This window comes from Vulpes vulpes, chromosome 1 (assembly GCF_048418805.1).
Source record: "Vulpes vulpes isolate BD-2025 chromosome 1, VulVul3, whole genome shotgun sequence".
Classification (NCBI taxonomy): Eukaryota; Metazoa; Chordata; class Mammalia; order Carnivora; family Canidae; genus Vulpes; species Vulpes vulpes.
Genome location: NC_132780.1, coordinates 122,491,196 through 122,503,881, shown reverse-complemented (window position 1 = coordinate 122,503,881; position 12,686 = coordinate 122,491,196). Strand labels below are relative to the sequence as shown.

The 12,686-nt window shown below is 35.9% G+C and overlaps 1 protein-coding gene across 3 annotated transcripts in view; it reads left to right on the top strand.

The window, feature by feature from the left end:
- Window positions 1–12,686, top strand: part of IQCB1 (IQ motif containing B1) — a 67,256-nt gene that overhangs the window by 43,678 nt on the left and 10,892 nt on the right. For all 3 annotated transcript variants that reach the window (XM_025990151.2, XM_025990152.2, XM_025990154.2), the window contains exons 11-12: window positions 10,351–10,493; window positions 12,503–12,651. In XM_025990151.2, the coding sequence (XP_025845936.1) occupies window positions 10,351–10,493; window positions 12,503–12,651 (292 nt within the window). The remainder of the gene's footprint in view (window positions 1–10,350; window positions 10,494–12,502; window positions 12,652–12,686) is intronic.

The window sequence follows — 12,686 nt, the reverse complement described above, 5'->3', positions numbered from 1 at the left end:
AGCCTGTTGATCCTGGACTTTTGTTTGTTGAGAGCTTTTTTGATTACTGATTCAGTATCATTACTAGTAATTGGTCTGTTAAGATTTCATTTCTTCCTGATACATTCTTGTAAGATTGCATATTTCATTTCTTCTAGATTGTCCAACTTATTTCTGTGGTGTTACTTGTAACCTCTCTTTCATCTCTGATTTTATTTGGGCCCTCTCTTTTTTTCCTTGATGAATTTGCTAAAAGTTTATTACTTTTGTTTATATTTTCAGAGAAGCGGTTCTTAGTTTCATTGGTCTTTTCTATTTTTATTTATTTTTTTACTATTGTATTTCTGCTTAGTCTTTATTACTTTTTTCTTCTGTTAACTAAGGGCTTTGTTTTTCTTTTTCTAGTTCTTTTGTATAAGATTAGATTATTTTAGATTTTTCTGTTTTTTGAGGTAGGCCTCTATTGCTCTAAACTTTCCTTTTGGAATTGCTTTTGCTGTATCCCATAGATTTTAGAATGTGTTTCATTTTTATTTGTCTTAATTTTTTATTTCCTCTTTGATTTCTTTGTTAAACCATTGGTTATTTAGTAGCATGTTTAACCTCCATGTGTTTGTGTTCTTCCAGGTTTTTTTTTTTTTCTTGTAATTGATTTTGAGTTTTATACCATTGTAGTTGGAAAAGATGCTTGATATGGTTTCAGTCTTAAATATGTTGAGACTTGTTTTGTGGCCTATCATGTGGTTTATCCTCAAGAATATTCCACGTACAATTGAAAAGAATATGTAGTTTGCTGTTTGGGGATGGAGTGATCTGTATATATATGTTAAATCCATCTGGTCTAATATGTTGTTTAAGTTCACTTTTTCCTTTACTGATTTTCTGTCTGGATGATCTGTTCTTTGATTTAAGTAGTTTATTAATGTTCTTGCTATTATTGTATTACTGTTATTTTCTCCCTTCATATTTATTAATATTTGCTTTGTAGATTTAAGTGCTTCTACATTGATTGGATGCTTATATATATTTATAACTGTTTTATTAATATAAATATAAACATAAATATAAATATTTATTTATAACTGTTTTATTTGCATGGAATATCTTTTTTCCATCCCTTTATTTTCAGCCTATATGTGTCTTAGATCTGAAGTGAGTCTAGTAGGCAGCATGTATAAGGTGTTTTTTTAATCCATTCAGTTGCTCTGTGTCTTTTGTATTGTCCATTTATATTTAGAGTAATTATGACAGGTATGTACTTATTGCCATTTTGTTGGTTTTCTGGTTGTTTTTGTAGTTCTGTTTTTTTCTTCTCTTGCTCTCTCTTCTGTGATTTGATGACTTTCATTAGTGTTATGGTTGGCTTTTTATTTTTTGTGTACCTATCATAGATTTTGGGTTTGTGGTTACCATAAGGTTCATATATAACATTCTAATTATGGTGGACTATATTAAGTTAATAGTCGCTTAAGTTTGAACACATTCTAAAACATTCCCCCATCACCATGTTTTTTGTTTTTGACATATATTGTATTAGGTACAGTTCACTTTACTACTTTTGTCTTTTAACTTTCTTACTAGCTTGATAAATGGTTCATCCATTGTCTTTATATGTTTGCTTTTACCAATGAGATTTTTTTTTCATAAATTTCTTACTTCTAGTTATGGCCTTTAGCTACTTAAAGAAGTCCTTTTAATATTTCTTGTAAGTCTGGTTTTAGTGGTGATGAACTCCTTTAACTTTTGTTTGTCTGAGGAACTTTATCTCCTATTCTGATTGGTAATCTTGCTGGGTACTCTTGGGTATAGATTTTTCTTTTTTCTTTTTTTTTTAATTTTTATTTATTTATGATAGTCACAGAGAGAGAGAGAGAGAGGCAGAGACATAGGCAGAGGGAGAAGCAGGCTCCCTGCACTGGGAGCCTGACGTGGGATTCGATCCCAGGTCTCCAGGATTGCGCCCTGGGCCAAAGGCAGGTGCTAAACCGCTGCGCCACCCAGGGATCCCGGTATAGATTTTTCTATTCAGAATTTGAATATATCATGCAACTTCTAGTCTGCAAAATTTCTGCTAGAAATCAACCTTGAAGGTGTTCCCTTGTTACATAACTAGTTGTTTATCTCTTGCTGCTTTTAAGATGCTCTCTTTTAATTTTTGATATTTTAATTATTGTGTATCTTGATGTAGACTTCCTTGGGCTAATATTGTTTGGAGTTTCTTTGCTTTGTGGACATGGATGTCTGTTTCCTTCCTCAGGTTAGGGAAATTTTCAGCTACTATTTTGTCAAATAAGTTTTCTACCCCTTTCTGGGACTCTACTCGTCTGAGACCCCTGATACACAAATGTTAGTACATTAGATTTTGTCCTAGAAGTTCTTTATTCTAATTTTTTCATTCTTTTTGCTGTTCAGCTTGGATAATTTCCACTCTACTGTCTTCTAGATTGCTGATTGGCTCCTCTGTGTTGTCTAATCTGTTGATTTCCTTCTAGTTTATTTTTCATTTTGTTTATTTTATTCTTTAGTTCTGATTTTTTTTTTTAATATTTGTTGAAGTTCTCACTGTGTTCATCTATTCTTCTCCCAAGTTTAGTGAGCATCTTCATAACCATTTCTTTGAACTCTTTATCTGGTAGATTGTTCATCTCCATTTCATGTAGTTCTGAAATTTTTTCTTGTTCTTTCATTTGGACCATATTCCTCTGTTTCTTCATTTTGCCTGACTTTCTATATTTGTTTCTATGTATTAGGTTGATCAATTCCTGGTCTTGAAGGAGTAGCTTTATATAGAAGGTGTCCTGGAGGGCCCAGAAGCACAGTCTTCCCTATGTCACCAGAACCAGGTGCTGTGGGGGTGCTCCCTGTGTGGGCTTCATGCTCTCTCCTTTTATGATTGGGCTGCAACTCTTGTGGGCACACTGGGAGGTGGGGCTATCTATAACTGCCCCTGTCAGCCAATTTGGGTGGGTGCCAGTCCAGGCCAATGCTTTTCACTGAATGCAGTGAGGCAGGAGATGCTTTTAGAAGGTGCTCATTCCAGTCATTGGTACCTGCCAGTTGGTGTGGTCAGTCCACAGGGCAACACTGGAGAGAGACATGTGCTAGCAGAGTAGATAGATAATGTCAGAAATGGAACACACCAGTACTTCCTAGAGAAAGTACCTACAGATCCCTGGTCCTCTAGCACACACAGCCTAAAATCAAGCAGTAAATTTCCTATATATATGGCTAAGGCACTTTTTTAACTGCTGCTTCTGTGCTAGGTCTCAGAGCAAGTAAATTTGTGCATGCGACCTTAAAGAGTAGAATCTTGGTTTCCTATAGCCTTCCTACTGTCTCAGAGTTAAGCCCCCACTGATTTTCAAAGCTGGACATTATGAGCACTTCTTCAGGTGCATGTCCTCAGGGCAGGGTTGCCTGATGGGGTTTTGAACCTCTGTGCCTGTGGTATCTTTCCCCCTGTGGATCACTGCACTAGTAGTATGAATCCAAACTAGATTGCATCTCTGTCCCTTCTACTCTTCCCTGTGTGACTTTTTCTTTATATCTTTCGCTGTGGAATAGCTAATCTTTAGGTTGTTCCCAGAAAGAGTTGCTCTATATTTAGTTGAAGCCTTGTTTATCTGGGGGAAGGAGTGAGTTCAGGATCCTCCTTTCGAACCACTTGCTTCTCCAGCTGTTTCTTTTACTCTTGCTTTCATTCTTATTCTGAAACACATTTCAATACTCCAGTAACTAGATGTACGTACTTTCAAAGCACAGGACATAACATAAGACAAACATCTGCTGGAACAAATACACAATCCTATTCACCTGATAAGACTTTTTCATGGACCAGGCCTACAGAGAGAGGCAGTGATAGTCAATTATTAACCCTTAAAGTAAAAAATTGCCTTCATATATAATTATGGTAAAAACATGTATGAGTTCATAAACGTTTTAGTATGTTCACCTGAGTTTTGTCGGTGAATATGGAGTGGGTAGATACAGTCATTTAGATATAACACAGTTTATCATTTATCTGTTTGAAGTGGACCAAAAAATGAAATCCTGAAGACATGGCCCACTTTTTTATATGACTGACCCATCCAGATTCTTAGAGGCAATGGAAAGAATAACATATACATACATCCACACAACTACATGACTTAGCTCCTTCCTAGTCATTTACGATGAAATAGAGCCATCTTAGAGGTGATTTTTCAAGCAGCCTTAAACTTAATATTTTTTTTTTAATTATTTATTTATTTATGATAGTCACAGAGAGAGAGAGAGGCAGAGACACAGGCGGAGGGAGAAGCAGGCTCCATGCACCGGGAGCCTGATGTGGGATTCGATCCCGGGTCTCCAGGATCGCGCCCTGGGCCAAAGGCAGGCGCCAAACCGCTGCGCCACCCAGGGATCCCAAGCAGCCTTAAACTTAAAGCTAAATTTTCATTCACTGTAGTAAAACTTGCATATTCTAGAAGTCAGTTTTTTAAGAGAACTAAAACTAGTCTTTTAATAACTACAAATGAATTTCTCAGTTATAAAAATGTTTTAAAATAGTGAATTAAAATTTAGATTTAAGTCATTGATGAAAATCGCCTTTAAAGAAGTTAAAGATAGATTATTAATATTGGCATGAGTTTTGTTTGTTTTTAAAAAAGCATGAATTTTTAAAATTGCCTAATATATGCCAGAGGCTATCTGGGTATTGGGAGAATTAAACAGACTTGATTTTGTATTTTACCTCAAAAACTTTGGGCTAAATGACCATAGACAAGATGTGCAACCTCTCAGCCCCAAGTTTCCCATCTATTTAATTTATTTTTAAAGATTTTATTTATTTATTCATAAGAGACACAGGGAAAGACAGAGACCTAGGCAGAGGGAGAAGCAAACTCCCAAGGGGAAGCCTGATGCGGAACTCGATCCCAGGACCCCGGGTTCATGACCTGAGCCAAAGGCAGATGCTCAACCAGGTGCCCTTCCCATCTATTTAATGGGGATAATTGTTTGTGTCCCTCCTAAGATTATAATAATATAAAGGGGTTTTTTTTTAGCATATTACCTTGAACTTAGAAAAAATTATAGTGGGAAAAATGCATATGGTACATTTTTGCCTTTTAGTGTTTTCAGATCCAGTTAGACAAATAGATATGTTAAATAAATACTTCTGAGAGACAGTTAAAATCCATTACAGCATTGCTCAAAGTTTATTGTGGAACCTGCAATGTATTTGTTTAAAAACATTTTTAAAAGGATTTCTGTGGTCAAATAAATTTGGGAAATGATTAATACTTTGAGAGTCACAATGTATATTATTCTCTTCAAAAATCTGAGATGTTCTTGGTATAGCCTTGCCTTCTGTGGTGAACTTAGGTAGAGTATTTATTACTTATGGATTCTACTTGCTATCATTCTCAGCTCTCTGCCCTCTTACATTTAAAGGTACATCTATACCTTGGACTCATGGTAATGAATGAATGAATGAATGAATGAATGAATTTTTACTCTCACAGTAGTTGTCAAATCTGCCAGTTTACTTTCTCTTGTAATATTAAAATCTATTTAAAAGTATCCCAGGATTACAGATTTTGTCCACTTAAAAGTGTATCTAGGGCAGCTCGAGTGGCTCAGCGGTTTAGCGCCACCTTCCGCCCAGGGCGTGATTTTGGAGACCCGGGATCGAGTCCCACGTCAGGCCCTCTGCATGGAGCCTGCTTCTTCCTCTGCCTGTGTCTCTGCCTCTCTCTTTCTCCTCTCTGTGTATTCTCATGAATAAATAAATAAAATCTTAAAAAAAAAAAAAGTGTATCTATAGAATCTAATTAATGTTCCACTATTTTAAAATAGAAATTCCATTGAATAACAAAACCAGTCCAGTTATAAGTATTTCCATCAGAAGAGATTAGCTGTGAAACCAGAATTATTTAAATCTCACATTATGAGACACCTGGGTAGGGTGGCTCAGTGGTTGAGCATCTGTCTTTGGCTCAGGTCGTGACCCTGGGGTTTTGGGATTGAGTCCTGCATCATGCTCCCTGCAGGGAGCCTGTTTTCTTCCTCTGCCTATGTCTCTGCTATGCTATGTCTCTGCTTCTCTCATGAATAAACAATTAAAATCTTAAAAAAAAATCTCACATTGTAATTTGTTTTTTTCCAGTATTTTGAGTTTGAAGTTTTGGGACAGATTGAAGTATAGTTTTAATCTTTGGGTTCTATTTATTTATTACTTTTTAATTTCAAGTTTGCTCAGGCTTTAGCAGCTTTTCAAGTTGAAATAGTTTATGCAAATTTTTCTTGCTTTTTTTTATAACTGGGCTTTCTGCAAAGGTTATTTCTGTCTCTTTGTGGTCAACTTGTTATCTCAGAATAATTTTTCCCTCCCGTGTTTTTTTTGTTGGGGGAAGGGACTGCCTACCACTCATAATTATGGGCCCAAATTGATCAGAACTTTTAAATTCCAGCAAGAGGCAATCTTGTGTAGTCACACCTTTACTAATAATGCACCTTAAGGGGGGTTTATTTTTTTATTTTTCATGATGTATAAGATACCATTTGAGCTGCCTTTTTTTTAGACTAATGTATAGTTACATTAGTTTCAGGTATACAACTTAGTGATATGTAGATGGGTCTACACTTATGCTGTGCTACCACAAGCATAACTACTATCTGTCACCATATAATGCTATTACAATACCATTAACTGTATTCCCTATTCCATACCTTTCATCCACATTACTTGCTCATGCTCATGCCATAACTAGAAGCCTGTGCTTCCCACTCCCCTTTACCCATTTTGCCCATCATCTTACCACTTGGGGGTTTCTTTTTTACTGAATCATCTTTTACGGTCAGAAACTTTATTTTCTATTAGGTGCTCAGCAAAATTTTCAGACACAGCTAACAGCTAACACCAGTTATGTTTGGGAAACCTCCCAGCTTACCTACCTTTTTTTTTTTTTTTTTTTTTAAAGTTGTGGTATTTTCTTTTTTCTTTTTTTTTTTTTTAATTTTATTTATTTATTTATGATAGTCACAGAGAGAGAGAGAGGCAGAGACACAGGCAGAGGGAGAAGCAGGCTCCATGCACCGGGAGCCCGATGTGGGATTCGATCCCGGGTCTCCAGGATCGCGCCCTAGGCCAAAGGCAGGCGCCAAACCGCTGCGCCACCCAGGGATCCCCCAGCTTACCTACCTTTATCATACTGCTGATACATTTTTTAAAAGATTTTATTTATTCATGAGAGATAGAGGCAGAGACATAGGCAGAGAGAGAAGCAGGCTCCATGCAGGGAGCCTGATGTGGGACTCGATCCTAGGACTCCAGGATCATGACCTGAGCCGAAAGCAGATGCTCAACCGCTGAGCCACCCAGGCTTCCCTCATGTTTTGGTGTCTTAATTGTACTTGTTTCACTTTGTAGGGGAAGAAAAATATTTCCCTTTACCTATTTTAGGTTCATTCCCTGGAAATTAGACTGACAACAAAAATGGGGGGGAACCACATTAACAAGAGAAAAACAATTTATTAATGTGTACAGTGCCCATGATGCAGAAGAAACCTCACATGACCATGAAGTCAAATAAGTAGTTAGAACTTGGGCATATATAGCATCTTAACAAAGAATAATAAATTCATAGAGAAGTGACAGGTAAAAAGAAAAGGATTTCAGACCTCCAAAGTAAGGAAATTCTGGAAAGGTAAATATATTTTGGAATCTAATGAAATATGTGGGTTATTTGTCTAGGTCCATCTTGGCACCAACTTTCCATCTTCTTCATGGCCATAAAACTTCTTTGGGAGGGAGGATTTATTAGTGTTCGTTTGTGAGACGTTTCTGCTTTTAATCCTATGAGGGAAGCTCTGGAAAGCTCTTTCTACATTTGTGGATTCTCATTTGCCTCCAGCTCAAAATAATCCTTATGCCAAAATGCGTATTCTGCTACCCTTCAACTTCTCCTTGAAATTGAGCTCTGAAGGGCAGAACTATGTTTCTTCTCTGTTTCCCTGAGTTGATGGTACCAAGCAGGCAGCAGTCACTCAGATAAATGTTTGTTGAGTTAATGAACTCAACTATTTTGGCAATCAGCTCATATGGGACTCCCCAGTTTCTACTTACTATTCTCTGGCAAAGGAATTCTGAGAGACTTCTGATGTCTTAGTAATACATAGTTGGGCTAGCTCCCTCTTTGATGGTAAAGATTCATGTTGATTAAATGTAACTCATGGAATATACTTATATGAACTATTTTGGGAATATATCTGATCACTCTTTTCCTTTTCAGAAGTGCACACAGATGCCAGATGGTCAAATGCGTAGTCTTTCTTATAAAGAGACCAGTTAAATGAATATTCTTTTAATTTTTTAGTGATTTAAGAAACTCTCTAACTAGAACTACAGAGTAACTAACTACTAGTAACTAACTAGAATGTTCCTAAGTGGGAGGAAAACGTTCAAATTCAAAATCACATTAATTCTTAATAAATATTTTCAAATATGAAATTAAAGCATGAATCCAGAAACATACATATTTATAATTTATAGTCATTTCAGTCTTTGAACTTTACTTTTCTACTATATTTCTATTTCTTAAATTTTACTTCTAAAAAAAAATTTAAAAATTTTACTTCTACCTCCATGTTCCATAGTCCTTTCATTTTTACTGTATTTTATTACTTACAGGCTTTTCTCAGATGCATTTTTCTGACAGATTAAATGCCCTAGCAATACAATTTTAATTATTACTGTTTCTTTTACTCATAGTAAATTTAAAATAATGATAATGAAATATTAGACATTATAATCTACCAATGAGGTCATTTAAAAGGAGGTTTTGTTTAGGGCCAGCAGTTGTCTTTTACCTTCCATAAATAGTTAAAGGGTAAAATGTCCTTACCTATATGTTGTAGACAATCTAGAATTTTGCAGGGAGAGTTCTATAGGAATTCTTTGAGAACATAAAGGCCCCTTACATTCCAACTCTTTGGAAGAGGAAGAGACACTTAGAAACTATTCAGGGGATCCCTGGGTGGCGCAGCGGTTTGGCGCCTGCCTTTGGCCCAGGGCGCGATCCTGGAGACCCGGGATCGAGTCCCATGTCGGGCTCCCGGTGCATGGAGCCTGCTTCTCCCTCTGCCTGTGTCTCTGCCTCTCTCTCTCTCTCTCTCTGACTATCATAAATAAATTAAAAAAAAATAAAATAAAATAAATTAAAAAAAAGAAAAGAAACTATTCAGCTAGCCCTATATCCTCTCTAGAACCCCTTATCTTTTTGGTACATGTGCACTTTGAGGTCTTCTCTGCCTTTCAGAATGATAAAGATATTTTGAAACAAGCCTCTGACTCTTGACAAAGTGTAAAGCTAAGAAAACACTTAAATTGTAATTAGTAGCAGTTAAATACTAATAAAATAAACGAAAACCTTACAAAAAATTTTATCAAAATAATTTTGTGAGGTGTTTTGGTTTTAAAAGATTTTTTAAATTGCTTTATGCTTGTTTTTCCTTTTCCAAAAGAAACTGAATTAAAAATCATTATAACCATAAATATACTATTTTGAAGTCTACCTGTCTACAAAGCTATAGAGAAGAACCTCATTTGCTGGCAGTTGAATTCTGAAAAAGAATATAAGAGCAAATGCTCTTGAGTGAGACACAAGCAAATCAAGTCTATAGACATGAATAATGTATTCTCTTCTTACCCTTTCTGGTTTCTTTTTCTATGGGTATCTGAAAGCATTTTGAGTATATTCATTATAGACTAATATTGTGATCTCCTTACATAAGTAATTAAGAAGCAATCAAAACTAGGTAGAAATGGCTAAGGAGAAATTTTGGTGAATAAGAGAAGCTAATATACAAATGCCAGTTAAACTATTTGTATCCACATGAAAATTTTCATAATTGATTCTAATAATAATGATTGTTAGTCCGTAGTTGAGAAATAGGTGAACATGAAGAAGAAAAAAATCATTCATAATCATTCCATGCAGCAAAAATAAAAGTCACTCTTGAAATTTTGTTTTTCAATCATTTGGGGTTTTTTTATGTATGTAATGCATGTTTATAACATGTTTTGGATGTTTTCTATATCCTGATTTTGTTTTCACTTGACATTAGATTTAGGTACTCTCCCGATTTGCTAAATATTTTTTGAAATTTTTATATTTTTATGGTTCATAGAATCCTGTCTAGTGAATAAACCAGTAATTTATTTATCCAGTTCCCTATTGTGGGATATACAGTTTGTTTTCAATTTGTTACTGCATGTAACAAACTGCATGTATATAATTATTAGTGAGGTTAAACATTTTTTCACATCTTTAAATGGGTGTATCATTTATGAAAAAATTGTGTATAAGGTACTTAATGTTTCTATCACAGATCTAAACGAACCAAGACATTACTAAAGCTAAATAAGCAGAAAGAAGAAGAGGACCGCAGATTACAGTTGCAACTTCAAAGACAGAGAGCCATGAGATTGTCCCGAGAATTACGGCTGAGTATGCTCGAAATAGTTCATCCAGGTAGGTGGCGATGTCAATTTTATAAGTGTCTTTTAATGAACCAGATTTCCTGCTACCTGATGATTTTTTCTTTTAATTTGTACCTTTTTCTTGTTTCTCCTTTCTCAGGTAAACCTTTCTCAGTTAAATCTCGAGTCAGAAAAAAAAGTTACTATTTTTTTTATTAAAGCCTATTAGTTGATGATGAGTCATCTCTCCACAAGTTTTCTTATCTTTCAAATAAATTAGTGAAACATAAAAAGATGTGCTTAAAGTTCGCTTTCAGAAACAATCCCCTTGATCTTACGTAAGGAGTTAGAATACTGCTACATTCTGGAATCAGAACTCTACTCATATCGCAATATAAACCTTGTGACATCTTGCCATTTTTGTTTGCTTTTGTTTTTGTTTATATATTTTTGTTTATTGAAATTCAGTTTGCCAACATATAGTGCTCATCCTGTCAGGTGCCCCCCTCAGTGCCCATCACCCAGTCACTCTATCCCCCCCAGCCTGCCTCCCCTTCCACTACCCCTTGTTCATTTCCCAGGAAAATGTTAGGAGTTTCTCCTGTTTTGTCACTTTCTCTAATTTTTCCCACTCATTTTCCCTATAATCCCTTTCACTATTTCTTATATTCCCCATATGAGTGAAACCATATAATGATTGTCCTTCTCCGATTGACTTACTTCACTCAGCATAATATCCTCCAGTTCCATCACATCTTGACATTTTTGACACACTAAGCTGAAATTAATATTATAGTCTGTGAATCTGAATGGTTTCAAGATTTTTTTTTTGTTCTTCCTCTTCCTTTCCTACCACTTATTCCCAGTGTTCTTTGCTAACCTCTTATTTTTCTTTTTTCCTTAAATATAGATGTTTCCCAGGTTTCCATCTTCACTTCTTATTCTCATGTTGCTCTTCCTGTGGTATCCTATCCATATTTATAGCTTCAACTACTGAGTGCTTAGCACACTCAAATCTTGTTTGCATCTTCATCTTCTCAAGCTCTAAACCAGCACTTCCTTTTAAAAAAAAAAAAAGATTTTATTTATATGAGAGAGAGAGAGAGAAAGTGAACGCAAGTAGGGGTGAGGGGTAGAGGAAGAGGGAGAAGCAGACTCTCTTCCTAGCAGGGAGCCCTGCACGGAGCTCAATCCCAGGACTCTGGAAGCACAACCTGAACCAAAGGCAGATGCTTAACCGACTAAACCACCCAAGTGCCCCTAAACCAGCACTTCCTAATAGAACTTTTTACAAATGAAATGTTCTTTATCAGCACTGTTGAATATAGTTCCTACTGGTTAGACATGGCCATTGAGTACTTGAAATGTGGCTAGTGCACACAAGCACATGAATTTTTAACCTTATTTAAAGTAACCATTTGCGGTTGGACAGCACAACTCTGTAGCCAGCTCCCTGTTGGATACCTTTAGTTAGATATCTACAGGCATCCCAAAAACTGGTCATTATCTCCCCCCTCGCTCTACCCATTTCCCCTCCCTGAATACCATCTCAGGTAATAGCACCAGCAGTGTACTCAATTTCCCATTTGTGAGACATCCTAGAGTTCTTTCTTTCTCTCACATATAGCACCTCCCAGAAGGTAAAAAGAGAGTCACCTGTAGTCATCTGTAGACTTAAGAGAAATTTGGAAGTACACAGAGTAGTTAACATACATGCATTTTGCCTTTTCCCTCTGATGGTATGGATTGAATTCCTAGCCACATACTTGTGATTCTTTTTTCTAAATATTCTTGCTCCTGGATTTTTAACCCTTTTTCATTCCTTTGCCACAAAAAGTATATGAATCTTTTCTCTAAAGAACATGCATAATCTGAGAAAATTTTTGGACTTTTTTTCCGGCTATGTTAGAATCATTGTAAAATAATAAAATTGGGGAAATTAATGAACAATATTTAAAGAAACAAAAAGACTGTAGGAGTGTTGTTATCATTATCCTGATTCCAGAAATTGAGAAAGCATAGCAGTTGAGTATGTTGTAATAGTGTCTGTCATCTTTTTAGGTCAGGTGGAAAAATATAATCGGGAAATAGAAGAGAAATCAGCATTGATTATCCAGAAACACTGGAGAGGGTACAGGGAAAGGAAAAATTTTCGCCAACAGAGGCCATCTCTCACGGAGTATAAAGCAGCTGTCATACTTCAAAGAGCAGTGAGTCTAACGTAGCAAAAAGACTACTGGATTAG